At 41.6% G+C, this 21,199-nt stretch overlaps 2 protein-coding genes across 3 annotated transcripts; both read right to left on the reverse strand.

Annotated features, from left to right (window-relative positions):
- Window positions 1-3,871: 3,871 nt before the first annotated feature.
- prelid3b (PRELI domain containing 3) lies at window positions 3,872-11,989 on the reverse strand. The gene is made up of 6 exons (XM_024384252.2): window positions 11,715-11,989; window positions 10,730-10,898; window positions 7,628-7,717; window positions 4,836-4,906; window positions 4,550-4,652; window positions 3,872-4,249 (listed from the first exon to the last, which is right to left on the reverse strand). The coding sequence occupies exons 1-6, from the start codon at window positions 11,744-11,746 to the stop codon at window positions 4,130-4,132; spliced, it is 585 nt and encodes a 194-aa protein (XP_024240020.1). The 5' UTR covers window positions 11,747-11,989; the 3' UTR covers window positions 3,872-4,129.
- Window positions 11,990-13,145: 1,156 nt separating this feature from the next.
- LOC112221846 (tubulin beta-6 chain) lies at window positions 13,146-17,114 on the reverse strand. Of its 2 annotated transcripts, none has more exons than XM_024384242.2 (4): window positions 16,961-17,114; window positions 15,761-15,869; window positions 15,541-15,651; window positions 13,146-14,866 (listed from the first exon to the last, which is right to left on the reverse strand). In XM_024384242.2, the coding sequence occupies exons 1-4, from the start codon at window positions 17,015-17,017 to the stop codon at window positions 13,713-13,715; spliced, it is 1,431 nt and encodes a 476-aa protein (XP_024240010.1). In that variant the 5' UTR covers window positions 17,018-17,114; the 3' UTR covers window positions 13,146-13,712. The 2 variants fall into 2 exon arrangements, with proteins under 2 accessions (XP_024240010.1, XP_024240001.1); XM_024384233.2 differs by lacking the exon at window positions 16,961-17,114 and adding an exon at window positions 16,022-16,136.
- Window positions 17,115-21,199: the final 4,085 nt, after the last annotated feature.

Raw genomic sequence — 21,199 nt, forward strand, 5'->3', positions numbered from 1 at the left:
ACGCTGAAACGGATGTGCACCCACATACACACCACCTCATTATTGTGGAGTCCTACTAGGAAGATTACGACTGCGTTCTAGAGGACCGATATGAGCTTGATGCCTATTTATTCACTTACATTTATTTGACCTTTATTTAACTGGGCAAGTCAGTTAAGAACAAATTCTTATTTACAATGACTGCCTACCAAACGCAAAAGACACCCTGTGGGGAAGGAGGCTGGGATTAAATAACATGTAAATACCGGACAAAACACACATCACGACAAGAGAGACAACACAAACCTACATAAAGAGAGAACTAATACAACAACATAGCATGGTAGCAACACAACGTGGTAAGCAACACAGCCTATAAAATGACTCTTTTATTGGAATATAGAAAGTGATGTTTAGGAACTATAATATTTCATTGATATTTCTGATGTGCGCAGTCTTCACGGATATCATGGGATGATGCGCCGCACTCTAAACTGATAAACCGGTTATTTGCCATGTTCCGTTGCGATTTTAGTATGTAAATCTTGGTGGGGCAACAAAATTAAATAATATGGGATGCATGCCAGCATAGCCACTACACAACACTAAACAACACATTAATTGCACTATAACGGTGCCCACAAACTGTTTGAGCCTATATAAAGATGTCCCAACACCTTAGCACTGCTACACCTGGCTATCAGAGGAACCTTGTCTGGCAGCAAAACAGTTCATTCAGCCTCATTTACTGCCTTTAAAAAAATGATATGGCTGACAAATATGGTTTCTACTGATAATTGAGATGTACAACTATGGCATAAGGGGGTGACAAGCGGATAAGAGGCAATCAGTAATTTCAATTAAGACATTAATGAGCGAGCTAGGACGGATGTAGTCAATATAACTATTTGTTCAGCACTTTTGAAATGTACAGCGACAGAATTCAGAACATGGGCTGTTCTTAGTGTTCTCCCTGTACACCAAGTCAGAACCTTAGGATAAATGAAGGGGGCATATAAAAAGACAATGAAAGCTCTTACAAAATGTGTTTTTTACATTTCTCTAAAACAGCCACATGTGCACCACCAAGTCAGAACAGTAGGCAAAATTAAGAGGTGAAAATAGACCAAATTATTAGGGTGAGGCACATGGGCTGGTAACAGCTTACTACACAACATACACTTAGTGTTACTTTGTTAGCTACAGTATAAATATCTCCCTGGCATATTACATCATTTATGCAGCTGCATAAAATACATTTTTGAACTCACCTTGTTGTGCTGTGCTCACTTGAACAGGAAGGTGGCACGGCGGTCCTTCATGGGCAAATTTTGTCATAAAACTTTCATCAAAGACTGACATTCTCTGGATTTATGCTGCTTTCAAGACAACTGGGAACTCTGGGAGAGAGAAAAGCTTGAATCATGATGACGTCAGTGATCTTCAGGTCATAGCTCTAGAAAGAGGCCCGTGTTCCTGATTTACAATTCCAAGTTGGATGAAAGTTCAAAAAATATTTTCCTAGTCGTAGCTCATTTTCTCCCAAGTTCCCAGTTGTCTTGAACTCACTAGTCTGATTTTGCAGTTCCCGAGTTAAGTTGTTTTGAGCGCGGCACAAATCATGCTTCACTGACATCAATGTTGAATGTTTATCATTATAAACTAGGAAAAGAGACCCTTAATCAAATACTTGAGACCACAAAGCCACTCCACTGAATAGCAGGCTAATGATTGTTTTGCAATGCTTGCAGTTAGCCACGGACTCCTTCCAAACCACTTGTTGAATTTGCGATTTCCAACTTGTGTAATGTTAATGTCCAATGAGCACCGATACATTTTATCTGTAATTTCTCTTCATATGACAAGGATTAAAAAGGATTTGCCAGTAGATTGTCAACTTGATTCATGAGGACTGTTAGCTAAGATTTTGAAAGTATGATGTTGACATGATCAGTCCAATCAAATGTCATTTTATCTGTGGCCATTGACCTTGAGCCTTCTTGGAAGGGCACTTCTAGTGTAACTATGGCAGCACCCAAGGGGCTTGAATTTATTCGAGCTCTACCCTTAGACTTGGCGGTTTGCAGCCTTGGAAAGGAAAAGTACATCAATTAACTCAAGGATAGGATTTGGGCGTTGGGTAATCTGATCCTAGAGCTGTGGTAGGGCATCTTCTGCCGCCATCTCAACCTCTTTTCCCCCCCTAAAAAAAAATGCAGGCATATTGGCTGCTCAAAATACACAGGTCTCAGAATAGTGCAGACAGCTTTGCCATAAAACCCTATTCCACAAATCTTTGTCAAAGTAGAGAATTAAAATGTATGTAGCTACAATCATAGACATTTAAATTGCTTATCTGAGCTCAAACAACAACATGTAAAAGCAAACATATTTTAGAGGACTTTATTTCTTTCACGTAAACCAACATGCCTGGTCTCCATTTCTGTTTGACCATTTGGAACTTGAGTTTACAGAAGCATTCGAATCCATTATGACTTCAGCACCAACTGAGTTTTATTGTTGTGCAGGTGTAGAGTTAAGTTCTTTTATTCTAAATATGGGTAAAAAAATAAATATATTTTTTAAAAACACCCACAAAATTCCTCCTTACATGTTAGAACGATCAACATGTCCCTTTGTTCTAACATCAGGCCATGTCAGAACAGAACATTCATTAACAAACCAGGAATATTTGACATTACCACTTTAAAGCATATTAGAACTGACTCTGGCAACATAACACAATTGTATTGAGAAAGCAAACTGGCATGGTTTTTGGAATGCATACATCACACGTACTGACTGTAGCATCTTTCTTTCCTTGACAACACAAGTTTTCACCATAGACACAAGACAAAACATTCTGGTCAGGTTTGCACAGATTACACCTAGTCCTGGATTAAAAACACAACATATCAATAGTCCAGTGTTAAGCTTGATCTGCGTACAGGAAACCGTCCCTTAGAGTTGGTAGCAGAGGCATTTGATCTCCTCAGGGTTATGATCTAGAATATATACTGGACATCCCAGGTAGTAAGTACCACTGACAAGTACCATTGTTTACAACCAAATTAAAAACACATTCATCTCTCTATATACATCAAATAAATAATATATTCTCTCCATACGTCAAACATAGACATTTCCTTAACATACTGGAGGCTATAGCAGTACAGAACATTTAACCAAAACACTTATTTTATATTATTTAAATACTTAGTTTCACTCTTGGGAGAGAATGCAGAATATTACTGGAGGGCCCGGAGCATGACCCCTCTCTTCTGTACAGTATGTGCGTTAGAAAATGCATTCATTGTTGGGGTCATAACACTGAGAACACAGACATTTTGTGCTGGCAGAGGGTCAGACTTGAGGCACCGAAGAACAATCCATTAGTAAAATTTTGTGAGGTTTCTTATCTGTTAATTCTTCCCAAAGTCACATTTTACTCCCCCCCTTGTTAGTGATTTCACTCAATAAATATATGTCACTGTCAAGTATGAAAACCCCAACCACGCCTTACCATTCTTAATTTAGGTTCAGCTTTGCGCAGGGAAGATGGTATTAAAATGCAGCATGTTGAAACTGTTCTTGTTCTGTCTGTTATAGGTGATTGCATCCCCAGGATTTATTCAATAACCTCTGATACGGTCTTAGCCTGGTCCCAGATCGGTTTGTGATCTCTTGCCAACTCTGGCACCAGGCTAGCACAGTCCAACAAGATCGGTGCAGAACCAAGTTGTTACTCGCTGAACCGTCCTCTATATTTGACACGGTCCCTGAGGCTATAGTACTACTGCATGCTGATAACATGACCTGCTCTAGTCTCAAACTTGGGCACAGAGCAACTGAGAATATTTAGATTCTACTCCAACAGACACGGCATTTGAGATGCTCCTCGCCTATAAAATGTTTTTTTTTTTTTTAAATATATATATATATATATATATACTAGGATTACCGTTGTTCCCTTCATTTCAGTTAGTACTTAAATAATAACAATAAATACAGTACTTGAATTGTAATCAAACTTGTAGATCTGATTCCTGTCCAGTTGATGAGAATCAGACCAGTCTAAAGGGAGGTGGAGTCTGTTCTGACGCAGGAGAAGAACAATGTCCCCAGGCTGGTCGCTGGGAACTTAGAGGTATCATTTCTCGGAAGTCATAGCAGCAGCCATGGGAGGCCTTATGGTGCCGCGGGCGGCGGCTGCCAGCTCTTCGATCTCTGCATTTAGCTTCCTGATCACCCACTCCATCGCCTCACGACCCTGATGGAGGAAGAGGAGACAAATTAGAAGTTGCATTTTTTTAAATATATATATATTTGAAACAATATAAATTATCTCAGATTTCAAAAGGACATAGCCTGGTCCCGGATCTGGTTGTGTTGTATAGCTCCGATGGAAGTTGTCATGCCAAACACGAGAAAAGGTGTAGGCTATACAGCACGAAGAGATCTGAGACCAAGCTATCATGGACATCATGAGTTTTTTTCAAACTACATGAAAATACAAGTGTTCCTCTAACCAGCCATCTGAGTAGGTGAGGTGAAGACCGAGATCACGTACCTTGCCTGCGTTTGCAGAGATGGTGCTAGCCATAACTCCCTCCAGGTAGCTACTCAGACTAACCCCTTTGACTGAGATGAGAGCTTCTTGAGTCAATATCGTCCTGCACAGACAAGAGTGGAGAATTTGTCTAAAAAAATAAATATATATTCATGTAATGCATTTATCCTTTATTTAACCAGGGAAGTGACATTGGAGATCGAAATCTCCCATTTTAAGTAGCCCCTGATACACTGTAAGCATGGAACAAAGTTAGTAAAGCCTTCCTTGGTTTGACTGTACTTACTTCTCTGCGTCATCAGGATGTGGTCTGTATGTAAGCTTCTCATCCACTGACACCATGTTAGTGAATGTGATCTGCAGAGAGAATCATAGAGGCAGACAGCATTAGAGACGTTCGGGAGTTTAATGGAATATACACATTCACTCTAAATTACTGTGAACTATACTGAACAAAAAATATAAACGCAAATTGTAAAGTGTTGGTCCCATGTTTCATGAGCTGAAATAAAATATCCCAGAAATGTTCCATACGCACAAAAACCTTATTTCTCTTATTTTTGTGCACAAATTTGTTTACCTCCCTGTTAGAGAGCTTTTCTCCTTTGCCAAGATAATCCATCCACTTGACAGATGTGGCATGTCAAGAAGCTGATTAAAAAGCATGATCATTACACAGGTGCACCTTGTGCTGGGGACAATAAAAGGCCACTCTAAAATGTGCAGTTTTGTCACAACACAATGCCACAGATGTTTTGAGGGAGCATGCAATTGTCATGCTGACTGTCGGAATGTCCACCAGAGCTGTTGCCAGAGAATTGAATGTTAATTTCTCTACCATAAACCGCCTCCAACGTTGTTTTAGAGAATTTGGCAGTACGTCCAACTGGCCTCACAACTGCAGACCACGTGTAACCACGCCAGCCCAGGACCTCCGAATCAGTCTTCTTCACCTGCGGGATCGTCAGAACAGCATTTCGGTCTGTAATAAAGCCCTTTTGTGGGGAGAAACTCTTTCTGATTAGCTGGGCCTGGCACCCCAGTGGGTGGGTTTGGCTCCGCAGTGGGTGGGTTTGGCTCCCCAGTGGGTGGGCCACCCCTGCCCAGTCATGTGAAATCCATAGATTAGGGCCTAATGAATTTATTTCAATTGACTAATTTCCTTATATGAACTGTAACTCAGTAAAATCATAGAAATTGTTGTATGATGCGCTTATATTTTTTGTTCAGTACAGAACAAGGTAGACCTTCCATAAATATCAAACCATTTGGCTCATTACATTCAGGGTTCCTGAGTTCTCAGACACAATCATCTGCTATTGGAAATGAGACCAGGACAGCTTCCAGAGTTTCAGGTTCTTCAACACAGCATGTTTTGTAAATGGTTAAATGACTGGTCTTGTAACAAATTAATGCAACAGCCAGGCTATAGGTCTTACAACATGCCACCTACGAAAGATGTACACTGAGTATACAACATTTTAAGAACACCTTGGTAATATTGAGTTGCACCCCCCCCTACCCACCTGGGAATGAGATTGTGAGAAACAGCTTCTATTGAGGCTAAACAGTCACCACTAATCCAGCCTCCACCAAGTAGCTTGCCCTGAACTGCTGCCATATCTCAGACTGGCCAATAAAAATAAAATATTAATATGGGCAAAATAACAGACACTGGACATAGGAACTCTGCCTAGAAGGCCAGCATCCCGGAGTCGCCTCTTCACTGTTGAGACTGGTGTTCTGTGGGTACTATTTAATGAAGCTACCAGTTGACGACTTGTGAGGCTTCTGGTTTGAGAAAGACAGTCTAATGTACTTGTCCTCTTGCTCAGTTGTGCACCGGGGCCTCCCACTCATCTTTCTATTCTGGCTAGAGACAGTTTGCGCTGTTCTGTGACGGGAGTAGTACACAGCATTGTATGAGATATTCAGTTTCTTGCCAATTTCTCGCATGGAATAGCCTTCATTTTTCAGAACAAGAATAGACTGACGAGTTTCAGAAGAAAGTTCTTTGTTGGTGGCCATTTTGAGCCTGTAATCGAACCCACAAATGCTGATGCTCCAGATACTCAACTAGTCTAAAGAAGGACAGTTTTATTACTTCTTTAATCAGAACAACAGTTTTCAGCAGTGCTAACATAATTGCAAAGGGTTTTATAATGATCAATTAACCTTTTAAAATGATAAACTAGGATTAGCTAACAAAATGTGCCATTGGAACACAGGAGTGATGTTTGCTGATAGTGGGCCTCTGTACACCTATGTAGATATTCCATTAAAAATCAGCCGTTTCCAACTACAATAGTCATTTACAACATTAACAATGTCTACACTATTTCTGATCAATTTAATATTTAAAATGGACAAAATGTTTTGCTTTTCTTTCAAAAACAAGGACATTTCTTAGTGACCCAAACTTTTGAACGGTACATAGTCACTGAACACTGGTAACTCTAATAATGTTTACATCCTGTTTCCCACTTTATATGTATACTGAGTGTACAAAACACTAAGAACACCTTCCTAATATTGAGTTGCACCCCCCACCCCCTTTTCAGAACAGCATGGACTCTACAAGGTGTCGAAAGCGTTCCACAGGGATGCTGGCCCATGTTGACTCCAATGCTTCCTACAGTTGTGTCAAGTTGGCTGGATGTCTTTTGAGTGGTGGACTATTCTTGATACAGACGGGAAACTGTTGAGCGTGAAAAACCCAGCAGCGTTGCAGTTCTTGACACAAGCCGGTGCGCCTGGCACCTACTGCCATCCCTGTTCAAAGGCACTTCAATATTTTGTCTTGCCCGTTCACTCTCTGAATGGCACACACACACAATCCATGTCTCAATTGTCTCAAGGCTTAAAAATCCTTCTTTAACCCGTCTCCTCCCCTTCATCTACACTGATTTAAAGTGGATTTAACAGGTGACATCAATAAGGGATCATAGCTTTCACCTGATCAGTCTGTCATGGAAAGAGCAGGTGTTCCTAATGTTTTGTACACTCAGTGTATGTCTCAATGTCAACAAGTATTATATACAACATTATGCTGAAACCATAAAAAGTTTCAGAACTCACGTTTGAAGATTGAAGCCAGAATGTCTTCTCAATGGGGTCCACTACAGAATGCTCCTGAATGTATGTGCACGTCTGTGTTCTGCCAATGATCTGGAATGAGAGAGAACAGAACCCACATGATCAAAGCACCAGACCCGGCCCTGTTTTAGTGTCATTCAAATGTCCTGACGGAGCACAGTGTCCATCCTGCACTGATCTCAACGGCCTAGCCAGTAGGAACACATGTATCAGACGGTTTCCTTTGTGCACTAGTTAGGTATATAGGACATGTCTGTGGACAAGTCAGTGCTGGATCTAACAGATTGGTTAATCTGGTTTCTCAGTAATATACTGTACACTTGGCCTCCACTCAGCAGTCCACTCATTTATAATATTGTTATTTTCTAAAGGTCGGTCATATTTTCTGTCTCAGAGATTCTCCGACGATGTCAATGCCCTCTGAGTGATTTTGGCCGGTTTATGTGCTAGACTTTAAAAATATATATATTTAAAGGACTTAGCAGTGATATTAATAGCAATTTTGTGACCGCCTGCCCCAATCTACACAATTGCTATTAATATCACTGCTACCCAGACTTTTTGTGACCACGTGCCCCAATCTACACAAAGTCTGGGTAGTAGAGTTAATCTAGGATCACTTTTACTTTTCAGATCATAATAAATTAGATGTCCTGCCTGTTTGTCACTGTCTGGGGGTATCATCGGACGGGGCCACAGTCTCTCCCGACCCCTCTTGTCTCAGCCTCCAGTATTTATGCTGCAATAGTTTGTGTCGGGGGGCTAGGGTCAGTCTGTTATATCTGGAGTATTTATTCTGTCCCCTGTGTGAATTTAAGTACGCTCTCTCTCTTTCTCTCTCTCGGAGGACCTGAGCCCTAGGACCATGCCTCAGGACTACCTGGAATGATGACTACTTGCTGTCCCCAGTCCACCTGGCTGTGCTGCTGCTCCAGTTTCAACTGTTCTGCCTGCGGCTATAGAACCCTGACCTGTTCACCGGACGTGCTACCATGTCCCAGACCTGCTGTTTTCAACTCTCTAGAGACAGCAAGAGCGGTAGAGATACTCTCAATGATCGGCTATGAAAAGCCAACTGGCATTTACTCCTGAGGTGCTGACCTGTTGCACCCTCGACAACCACTGTGATTATTATTATTTGACCCTGCTGGTCATTTATGAACATTTGAACATCTTGGCCATGTTGTTATAGTCTCCACCCAGCACAGCCAGAAGAGGATTGGCCACCCCTCAGAGCCTGGTTCCTCTCTAGGTTTCTTCCTAGGTTCCTGCCTTTCTAGGGAGTTTTTCCTAGCCACCGTGCTTCTACACCTGCATTGCTTGCTGTTTGGGGTTTTAGGCTGGGTTTCTATACAGCACTTTGTGACATCAGCTGATGTAAGAAGGGCTTTATAAATACATTTGATTGATTGATTGAAGTATAAGGACAATCTGATCCTAGATCAGCACTCCTACTATGAGAGACTTTTTGAATTAAAGCCCAGGAGACAGTGTCCTGTCAATGATTTGGCCGGTGGAGGAGCAAGACTGTCAAAGGACTCTGCCGACCTTCCCTCCCAGGATCCAAACCAAAAGGCAGAGTTGAGTAGGCTCTCGTCACAGCACCAGTTTCTGGGGGCTAAGATTAAAGGACAAGGCAAGGGAGGAGCACAGTGATTAATGCTTCCATAGTACTAGACTATGGGTCAGATCAGAGCTCTGGAGATGACCTCATTTCAAAGGAAAAATAATAGGAATATTTGCCCCCAAAAAACTGAAGAATAAGATGTGTATGAACTGTCATTTTAAAACTGAAGTTAGTCTACCTGGTCAATAAATTAAGATGAAATTAATCGCCTAATCTTTTACAAATCCTTTGTAGTCGTAACTGTAATCTTGTGGCAATTTGCATATGCAGCAAAGAGTAAACTAATTCCAGACAGTGTTTAATAGCGACACCAGACAAGAACATGGTGATGAGACTGGAAACCATTCAAAGCAGCCCCTCCTTCCACCTGTTACAGCAGGCCCCTCCTTCCACCTGTTACAGCAGGCCCCTCCTTCCACCTGTTACAGCAGGCCCCTCCTTCCACCTGTTACAGCAGGCCCCTCCTTCCACCTGTTACAGCAGGCCCCTCCTTCCACCTGTTACAGCAGGCCCCTCCTTCCACCTGTTACAGCAGGCCCCTCCTTCCACCTGTTACAGCAGGCCCCTCCTTCCACCCAGCAGGCCCCTCCTTCCACCTGTTACAGCAGGCCCCTCCTTCCACCTTCCACCTGTTACAGCAGGCCCCTCCTTCCACCTGTTACAGCAGGCCCCTCCTTCCACCTGTTACAGCAGGCCCCTGGCAGCATAGGTCGAGGTCTGCCTGTTGCATCACTGATAAGAGGGTTGTGTTTTATAGGGACAGTTCTGTACTGAGCAGACAGGATTGTGTTTTATAGGGGTAGCTCTGTACTGCCAGGACAGGATACTAGGAACAGGAATGGTACCAGCTTGTTCAGGACAGCATGTGCCAGACATAGAGCAATGCAGTCTCGTGCCACGGCTAGCGGTGGGCAGCGAGCCTGCTACTCTTACCCCCCCCACGTCCAGGAATAGCACCCTACGGCTGGGAGTATTGGGGGCCAAGGTCAACTACTGCGTAATGGAAGAGGCATTGCCTGGCCTGACGCAGAGTGTGTGAGAATGTGTAACCGAGATATGGCTGTGAAGCTAGGCTATGAACTCGAGTAACACTGAAGCTGGGGGTACTAGGAGCAGTCTACCAGGTAGGAGTCTCAAACCATGACACCCCACATTTTTTTTCCACACAGCAGTTGAAAGGTTTGAAACAGCAGGTCAAAAGTTCAAAGATACCGTCTTGCTGTACTTTCATTTTATGAAGCGTGACGTATTTGCACGATAAACATTTGATTTTCTATTTCTAGGAATATTGCAGAGAAAATGCTGAACGAAAAGGCTAGTATGACACCCAGACTGCTTACTGTTATGTTGCTAAAGTAGAATCTACTGTGATAGATCCTGTCTTTCATTCTGATCTATATAGAGCCTGTATACTTCTACGTGTTTGAATTTCTATCAAAAATAACAACAACACTTACCGACTTGACGATGGAGGGTAGGCCCCACTCAGCGCTCAGCAGCCGGTTGCTGTGCAGGCGTCCCCGTGAGTCCACACTACGGTCCAACACATCCACCCCAAACACACTGGGGTTCATGGGGTTGGGGTACTTCTGCATCGCAGCCTTGGTGACTGTCTCCCAAGGATGGCTGTGGACAGGAGAAAGAGTTTGTTATCAGCATTCAAATTTATATTACGCACGTTTTTACTGATATCCACATGGTAGTCAGACACTGAAATACATGGATAATAAGACACACACACACTTTAACATTGAAGTTGAAATCACAAGTGCAATTCATGACAATACCTATATTTATTTAAACACTTGTGTGGATGAAACAGGTGCCGTTTAGCGCTATGAGCATTCGTCTATTTCTGTGCCACAGCCTCTACGAGTTGATTATTATTCATCGATGCAGTGAGCAGGACAGGGGGTAACATGCTCTGATAAGAGATATGGAAGTTTAAAACCTCACTGGTTTAATTCAACTCTGTCTACATAGCAGCTGAGTGTCATCCTTGTTTTTTTAAACTGGTGCTTTGACTTGTAAAATAGCCTAAATGTATCCACGGATTGATTCTTTCTCGATGAAGAATCTAGGTTGCATTGGAGGAGGCAGAAGCCATGTGTTTGCGGTGTGACGCATCAACTACTAGGGGAAAGGTTGCTACTACGACGAGCTGGTTACGCAATTCCGCTGCAATCTGACACTGACCGCTAGAAGCTGCTGAGTTAAAATATTCAGATGCTGTTTAACTGATACAAACTGCCAGGGCCAGGATTCTCACAGTCATTGAAATAACTAGCTAGTTAACTTTTGCTGACTAAACCCAAATCCACATGGGATCCAAGTTACAAATCGTGAAGTTGAATTCTTAAATCAGTTAATTCAAGACAAAATCGGATACTAAGCGAAACAACACGAACAAATCAATGAATAGATAGAAATCTGTCTACTCACTTGAAAATGTGTTCCGATGTCCAGATCTTCATGGTCGGTGAGATGGGAAGCTTAGGAGTGAATCAGCCGGTGATTGCAGTCACACTGTTGGGAAAACCGTCCACCTTCAGAAAAGACCCAGCGCAAACCCCCCCCACCACCTACGACGCGCAGTCATGGGACATATGTTTGTGTGGCGCACTTCCGCCGCATTCCCCTGCGTTGATTGACAGCGGTCGACAACGCACAGACGAAGTGGAAAACAAAACGCACGCGCCTACTAGACAGGATGTTCTTCTGGCAGGCACAAGTTTTGGCATGTTGGCGTGTGCATGTTCTTTATATCAAACGCACATTTGAATAACGTCCTATGAGGTAGACTTACTGTTGAATCCATTTTTATTAATTGAATAAATAAACACATATTAATAGTAATGTTTTTCAACGATGATTTGCTTTCTCTCCTAAATAGGAGCTCTATCCTCTAGCTCAGCGGTGTCAAACTCCTTCCATGGAGGACCTAGTGTCTGCAGGTTTTTGGTTTTTCCTTTCAATTAAGACCTAGACAACCAGTGAGTGGAGTTATTTACTCATTAGTGACCTTAATTCATTGATCAAGTACAAGGGAGCAGGGAAAACACTGCAGACACTCGGCCCACCTTGGGATGTGTTTGACACGTCCTCTAGACTATTCCACTTTCCACATAGGATCACAGTATAGTAAAAACAACTGGACAATGTTTACATTTATCCCCTTCAGTGAGGTTACATAACTAATCACTCAATGTGTGTCCAACCTTGATCCTGAGTAAACATGGTCTTGGATGTGGTGTCCTCTGAGTACAGAGCTACTGCAGAGATGACTGAATGCTAGGTCATTATCCTCTGGTATGGATTATATAATTTCCTTCTAAGCTACATTCCTATCACATGAGGTTGGTTGGTGGTACCTTAATTGGGGAGAACGGGCTCGTGGTAATGGCTGGAGAGGAATAGTTGGAATGTTAGCAAAACATCAACACCATGGTTTCCATGTGTTTGATGCCATTCCGTTTGGTCCATTCCAGCCATTATTATGAGCTGTCCTCCCCTCAGCAGCCTCCACTGAGGCTACAATGGCCTTTAGTCCATAGATTAGTCTCTGTCTTCAGGTGGTACAGTTCATGGGTCTTTCAGCCTGATCTGAGCATATTATCACTGTACAAAAAGGGGGAATTCCGCTGCCTTGTCAAATGGTCTTATCAAACTGGACAGAGACAGTCACAAGTAATCTCTCTCTGTCAGATGGGAGGAGTGGGAGGCAATTATGTGCCAACTGTCCTCACTGACTGAGTTCTAGCTACTGTATGTTGTTGTAGCGTTTATGGGGCTTTAAAACCAGGCCTAGGACATTGTTCATTGACAATAATGTTTGAACTTGGAAGATCCACACAAATTAAGCACACAGAGAACTATTGTTATAATGGAGAATTTTAATAATATAATACAAATGGTTCACAATATCACACTGAATACATTGCTAAAATTGCTGAGGCACAAAATAATTAACAAATAGAACATTATACTCCCCTTTTAAATACAGCTTTTTAAAATTTGCATATGATCTCAATCAAGTTTGGGAAATCCGGTAGTCTACATTACAACATTGACATAATTTGTTATCTATATTTGTCAGACAGATTCTTTCCTGATCTATTCAGTTTCATAAAAAACATCAAATAGGCCTACATCAGTATACAAATGCAGGCAATTGACACTGAATTAACTCTCTCTATTACCACACTGTACATTTCATTAAACAGGCAATTATCCTGATATCTCCTTTGGACACTATGACTCAAATACTAGAGTAGGGCCAGAAGTTTTCCCTGACCTCATGACCTGACCTGGAAAAACCCTGGGCCCTTGTTATAAACTATCAGGAAAAACTCTTGTTGAAGCTTCCAGACACAGCCTTGCTGCTCAGAACCGAGAAGACAGTGACAATATGATTATTCCACACAACATATGATGCCACATCTACTCAGCTATAGTCTCAATGGTTTCAATAGTCTCTGCCACAGTCTCCATCGTCGTAACTTCCGTACTCTGAACTCTCGTTGCAGCCGGTGAAGCCGACTCTTCCTCAGCCACCTCCTCGGGCCCCCAACCCTCCTCGTCAGCCTTGGCATCCTGGTACTGCTGGTACTCGGACACCAGGTCATTCAGATTGTTCTCTGCCTCTGTGAACTCCATCTCGTCCATGCCCTCGCCAGTGTACCAGTGCAGGAAGGCCTTGCGCCTGAACATGAGCGAGAACTGGTCTCCTACGCGACGGAAGATCTCCTGAATGGCCGTGTTGTTGCCAATGAAGGTGGAAGCCATTGTGAGCCCCCGAGGTGGGATGTCACATACAGATACTTTACAGTTGTGAGGGATCCAGTCCACAAAGTAGTTGCTGTTCCTCTGTTGCATCATCAGCATCTGCTCGTCCACTTCCTTGGTGGACATCTTACCACGGAACATCCCAGCCACGGTCAGATAGCGCCCTCTTCGGGGATCGCAGGCGGTCATCATATTACGGGCATCAAACATCTGCTGGGTGAGCTCGGGCACGGAGAGGGTGCGGTACTTCTGGCTGCCGCGAGCTGTGAGAGGTGCAAAGCCCGACATGAAGAAGTGGAGGCGAGGAAAGGGCACCATGTTGACAGCTAACTTCCTCAGATCGGCGTTGAGCTGGCCTGGGAACCTCAGGGAGGTCGTGACTCCGCTCATGGTCATGCACACCAGGTGGTTCAGGTCACCGTAGGTCGGGTTAGTGAGCTTCAACGTACGGAAGCAGATGTCATAGAGAGCCTCGTTGTCGATGCAGAAGGTCTCATCCGTGTTCTCTAGGAGCTGGTGGATGGACAGCGTGGCATTGTAGGGCTCCACCACAACGTCTGACACCTTGGGCGAGGGCAGGACACTGAAGCTGGTCATGATGCGATCGGGGTACTCCTCACGGATCTTGTTGATGATGAGGGTGCCCATGCCGGACCCCGTCCCGCCACCTAGGGAGTGGACAAACTGGAAGCCCTGAAGGCAGTCGCATCCCTCGCTCTCCTGACGCACCCTGTCAATCACGGTGTCCACAAGCTCTGCTCCCTCTGTATAGTGGCCCTTGGCCCAGTTGTTCCCAGCACCAGAGTTTCCTATTTCATAGAAACCGGCAGAAAGATAATTGTGCCCATCATGTTAGTGCAACTAACTTACATTGTAAATAAGGAAGTTCTCCAGCGATTTCTGAACATTTACTGCGATATCCCAAGAAAAGCGATATATCCCAAATATAAATACAGTAAAATATGCACAACTGCAACCTTCAAGGTTTAGTGCATTCAAGGAGTTGGTCTGACAGGAATCTGTGATGTCATCGGCCTCCCCCCTTGAGGAACAATAAAGGAACCTAATACTGACCCGGACCACCTATTGAGATGTGCCTTTTGTGAAGTTAATCATGTGTTAAATGAGTTGAAAAGGAGACTGGAGTGCCACTTTAAATGTAAAAAAGTTAAATATCCCTTTAAGATACAGTATGCATATTACAATAGTGTCAAAAGAGTATCATTATTGAGTTTCCATCATCATCAATAACTTTGATTAGATGTACCGTTTCTGTCATTAATAACTTTGATTAGATGTACCGTTTCTGTCATTAATAACTTTGATTAGATGTACCGTTTCTGTCATTAATAACTTTGATTAGATCTACCGTTTCTGTCATCAATAACTTTGATTAGATCTACCGTTTCTGTCATCAATAACTTTGATTAGATCTACCGTTTCTGTCATCAATAACTTTGATCAGATGTACAGTTACTCTCACCATGTATAAAGTTATCTGGCCTGAAGAGAGCTCCTATGCGGCTACCCCTGACACTGTCCATGGTCCCTGGTTCTAGGTCAAGGAGCAGGCCCCGGGGAACATATTTACCACCTGGAAGAACAAATTAACATGTAATAAATGATTTGCGATAATATATCTTGATAGTCCTGTGGACTGAAGAACGCTCTTCATTTTTCAATACTGTATCCATTTTTCTTACCATTTGCCTCGTTGAAGTAGACGTTGAGCCTCTCCAGCTGAAGAGGATCATCCCCCTCATACATTCCTGTAGCACTGATTCCATGCTCCTCGCTGATCACCTCCCAAAACTGTAAAGACATGATGGATAGATGTGAAGACATTGATACAAAAGTAAAGCTAAAACACAGAACCAGGGACAACTCAACAGGTCAAAAGGCCAGGAAAACCTCAGGCTCTAATGATAACTCCCCCAGACCCCAACAGATGCCCCAATACACACATTATGATGAAGTGTGAGCCGTCCATAGTGGTGAACTGTAGCGAAAATCGAACACATCATACAGTTGCTCTTGCTTGTCCTCAGCAGCAGCCATGATAAACATGTCCCACCCTTCAATGTACCAGCCTTCTGCGACTTCCTTCTTATCTCTAAGCAGAGAGCCCTTTGGGGAACTCCCTGTCACTCACACTCAACAACCGCCACAGCAGGCAACGTGCCAGCACCCAATAACTCAATATACACTATTTCAAACATGAAATATATATATATATATATATATATATATATTATACTAAAGAGAATGCCAATTGGTTTACATGTATAGGTATGTTGTGCTTTACTACTCTGAATAGTATATGAAAGGCATCAACATTATCATCAAGTAACATACCCTACTGTACCAGTTTCTAAGTCTCATTGCATGTAAATAAAATATATATATATTGTATTTTCAGTGGAAGTATATATATATATATATTGTATTTTCAGTGGAAGTATATATACTGTATTTGTATTTCCTATATATATATATATATATTGTATTTGCAGTAGAAGTATATCTATTTTATTTCTAGTGGAAGTATATATACTGCATTTGCATTTGAAGTATATATATATATATATATAGATATATATATATATATAGTTTTTGCGGTAGTATATATATACTGTGATTGGAATCAAGATAAGCATAGAGCTAAAGCATTATAGTGTTTAAGAAACACATTTAATCCATCTGAATATAAAACAGTTCATTTTTCAACCTTTCAGTGAGTAAAAAACCAATTTAACCCATTTGAATATACAACATTTAATTTATCAACCCTTTGGTGAATAAAAAATACATTTAACCCCTTTGAATATAAAACTGTTAATTTATCAACCCTTCAGTGAATAAAAACACATTTAACTCATTTCAATAGTAAACAGTAAATTTACCTTAGAGCCTATCTGATTTCCACACTGTCCAATCTGTAGATGTACAATTTCACGCATGATGAGCGAGCTAGAGACTGCTAACACACAAGGGCATCTGACATGACACTGCCTCCTCCCCAGGGTTTTATACTGCAGAGGGCATCTGACATGACACTGCCTCCTCACCAGGGTTTTATACTGCAGAGGGCATCTGATGTCACTGCTGTCAGGGTGACACCCAAACCACCAGGTCACAGCATGTACCCTGTAATATCTTTTTGACTTTCATTTCATTTGCATTTAACACAGTATGGGGGCGGCAGGGTAGCCTAGTGGTTAAAGCATTGGACTAGTACCTGGAAGGTTGCAAGTTCAAACCCCTGAGCTGACAAGGTACAAATCTGTCATTCTGCCCCTGAACAGGTAGTTAACCCACTGTTCCTAGGCTGTCATTGAAAATAAGAATTTGTTCTTAACTGACTTGCCTAGTTAAATAAAGGTAAAATAAAAGTATGATTGAATGTCGATGTGCTGAACAAGTATAATGCTTCATTAAGTATAATATATACAGTGCATTTGACTCTGGGGATGCTCTCAAGCCTAAACGGTCCCCTAAATGGATATAACTAGTTTTGTACAATCTCAGAAATAAATTGGAATAATTTTTTACTTTATAAAAGTTTTAAACCTCTTTCAGAGAAGTTATTGTTTGGCTGTAGATTGTGCACAGGGCCTTCGCTCCAACAGTTTGCAAAGGAAGGAGGAATCGGATATAGATATATATGGTACCCCAACCACAGTTGAGTGATCAAGGACGAATGGGATATATATATATATATATATATATATATATATATATACACACACACACACACTACCGGTCAAAAGTTTTAGAAAACCTACTCATTAAAGGGTTTTTCTTTATTTTTACTATTTTCTACATTGTGGAATAATAGTGAAGACATCAGAACTATGAATGACACATATGGAATCATGTAGTAACCAAAAAAGTGTTAAACAAATCCAAATATATGTTATATTTGAGATTCTTTAAATAGCCACCCTTTGCCTTGATGACAACTTTGCACACTCTTAGCATTCTCTCAACCAGCTTCATGAGGTAGTCACCTGGAAAGCATTTAAATTATTAGGTGTGCCGCTTTCAAATATAATTTGTGGTATTTCTTTCCTTCTCAATGCATTTGAGCTAATCAGTTGTGTTGTGACAAGGGGAGGGGGGTATACAGAAGATAGCCCTATTTGCTGAAAGACCAAGTCCATATTATGGCAAGAACAGCTCAAATAAGCAAAGAGAAACGACAGTCCATCATTACTAAAAGACATGAAGGTCAGTCAATACGTAAAATTTCAAGAACTTTGAAAGTTTCTTCAAGTGCAGTCGCAAAAACCATCAAGAACTATGATGAAACTGGATCTCATGAGGACCACCACAGGAATGGAAGACCCAGAGTTACCTCTGCTGCAGAGGGTAAGTTCATTAGTTACCAGTCTCAGAAATTGCAGCCCAAATAAATGCTTCACAGAGTTCAAGTAACAGACACATCTCAACATCAACTGTTCAGAGGAGACTGCGTGAATCAGGCCTTCATGGTCAAATTGCTGCAAACAAACCACCGCTAAAGGACACCAATAAGAAGAAGAGACTTGCTTGGGCCAAGAAATACGAGCAATGGACATTAGACCGGTGGAAATCTGTCCTTTGGTCTGGAGTCCAAATTGGAGATTAGAACACTTAACCAGCATGGCAACCACAGCATTCTGCAGCAATACACCATCCCGTCTGGTTTGGGCTCAGTGGGACTATCATTCGTTTTTCAACAGGACAATGGCCCAACACACCTCCCGGCAGTGTAAGGGTTATTTGACCAAGAAAGAGAGTGATGGAGTGCTGCATCAAGATGACCTGGCCTCCACAATCACCCGACCTCAACCAAATTGAGATGGTTTGGGATGAGTCGGACCGCCAAGTGAAGGAAAAGCAGCCAACAAGTGCTCAGCATATGTGGGAACTCTTTCAAAAGTGGTGGAAAAGCATTCCAGGTGAAGTTGGTTGAGAGAATGCCAAGAGTGTGCAAAGCTGTCAAAGCAATGGGTGGATCCTTTTAAGAATCTCAAACATAAAATATATTTTGATTTGTTTAACACTTTTTGGTTACGCCATGTGTTATTTCATAGTTTTGATATTTCCACTATTATTCTACAATGATGAAAATAGTCCAAATAAAGAAAAACCCTTGAATGTGTGTCCAAACTTTTGACTGGTACTGTACATAATCACTCAACTGTGGTTGGGGTCCAAGGAGGAAGTCAAGTTAAGCTGTGAGGCTGCCCGTCTTGTTCTCTCTGCTGCGTCTCAGATAACACCCACATCAGCTGTACTTCTAGCTTGTTGTGTCTATCTACAACAGTCAGACACTAGTCTGATCTGGGCCCACTACAGTAGGATACATATCATCTCTCTGTATGACCAGAAGGGAGAAAAAAAAAGCTAACGCCTTGACACATTTTGACGCCAGAAATGTTTCTGGAATGTCTCTTCATTCATCCACACACACCCCCACGACACACACACCAAAGTGTAGATGAAGACATACTAACATCCAACCCTAACTTTAAATCTTGATTTAAATTTTTATTAATAATTGGGGAAATTGGTAACTTGTTTGTTTTTTTTAGACCAAAACAACAGTTTGGTAGGAGTGTTGTGTACAGACTGGTAAATAGTGGGCCAACTCAACACAGCGCACTCAGAACTCATAAGTATACATCCAAATGTCCAAATCTAACTGCATATATACACATTTTCCTGACCAAGAGAACAATAACATGTTATTCAACTTAACATCAGTGATTCATTTTCCCCATTCAAGAACACACACTCAGATATTCACTGTGACTTGCTAAGAGAAGTCCCACAAACAGTTAGCTAACAGAACCGAACAGTTAAATGTTAATTGAACCGTTCTGAACAGTTAACAGAACAGTAGAAAGTGAGGGACTCAAACAGAACTCCAGCCTCATTCAAATCAAACAGTTGTCATTATATCAAGGACACCTCTAAAAGTTCTCCAAATACAGGTCGTTTTGAAAAGTCACCCGTTAAATGTTAATTCACGATAATGCAAAGAAGCTGTAGGTGTATAAACATTTCAGTTGGTAAGGAATTGCTTTTAGGTGACTATAAATCAATCATTCAGCCACACTTTTCATTCAGATTTCTTTGGCCTAATGTAGCAAGTGCTGTATATACATGTTCATATTTGTGTCCGGTTGTCCATGCATCTCAGTACTTAATAAACACACACGGGTGGTTTCTCAGACACAAATCAAGCCTAATGCTGGACTAGAAAACAAACTCAATGGAGAATCTCAATTGAAAATGCTTTTAAAGTACAGGTTTAAGGCTGAATCTGTGCCTGTTAAAACTGTCCCACAGTGAGTCTTTATAGGCATCTTTAGTCACATTAAGCATTTCGCTTCAAATCACACATTCTACACTCAGGGTGAGGTGGTCATATGTCAAATATGACATTTCAAGTCATAACTCAGAATATTGAGCCAATAATATCGTTGAAAATAAATATCAATATTTTTGACAGAAAATGCACTTGAGCAAGGCATTGCTGGGTAATTCAATCTCCAGGTTGTTTTTTCCATATTTTTCTTGCAGCCCCTCACAATCGTAATGAGTTAATGACATTTGACTAAATGTCTATTAAAGCAGCCTCCATTTTGGTATTTGATTCATTAGTGATGTAGTCCTAAAACATTTAGCATGTCAGCAATCAAGTTAAGATGTATAAATATCCAAATACATAAATAGAGTATGATAGGGTATGATGACAAATGGTTCATACTGGCTGTATTATTTAAGTACATCTTGAAAAAGGCATTGCTGACATATTTTGGGACTACATTATCAATGGACTAATGAAACAACAAAATATATATTTTTTGGGTGGAGTTTTCAATTAAAACACAATGGTGTGAGCAGAAAGTCAAACTTCTCCCTCCAGATTCAGAGATGGGGACATCTGTGTGGGTTAATAAACATCAGACCAATAGCTAACATCTTGACAGGTGAGTCTCCAGGTACATGGTCAATCAGATATGAACGATAACATACCTAACAATGACACCAGTTCCACTGTGAGAAGATTTAAGAAACAATGTATCGAGGTCTGTGTCGTTTTCTAATCGATAAAAAAAAACATTTGAGGTTGAGATGATGCATGGTTG

This window comes from Oncorhynchus tshawytscha, linkage group LG02 (genome assembly GCF_018296145.1).
Source record: "Oncorhynchus tshawytscha isolate Ot180627B linkage group LG02, Otsh_v2.0, whole genome shotgun sequence".
In the NCBI taxonomy this organism is placed as follows: Eukaryota; Metazoa; Chordata; class Actinopteri; order Salmoniformes; family Salmonidae; genus Oncorhynchus; species Oncorhynchus tshawytscha.

Excerpts from the sequence above, each read along its gene's own strand:
- prelid3b (XM_024384252.2), bottom strand. The coding sequence starts at position 11,746 with ATGAAGATCTGGACATCGGAACACATTTTCAA. Across the intron at positions 10,899-11,714 it reads ACATCGGAACACATTTTCAA|CCATCCTTGGGAGACAGTCA; the intron begins GTGAGTAGACAG and ends TCCTGTCCACAG. Across the intron at positions 4,907-7,627 it reads TCTGGCTTCAATCTTCAAAC|ATCACATTCACTAACATGGT; the intron begins GTGAGTTCTGAA and ends TTCTCTCTGCAG.
- LOC112221846 (XM_024384233.2), bottom strand. The coding sequence starts at position 16,081 with ATGATGTGTTCGATTTTCGCTACAGTTCACCACTATGGACGGCTCACA. Across the intron at positions 15,652-15,760 it reads CTACTTCAACGAGGCAAATG|GTGGTAAATATGTTCCCCGG; the intron begins GTAAGAAAAATG and ends TTGTTCTTCCAG. Across the intron at positions 14,867-15,540 it reads GCCAGATAACTTTATACATG|GAAACTCTGGTGCTGGGAAC; the intron begins GTGAGAGTAACT and ends TCTATGAAATAG.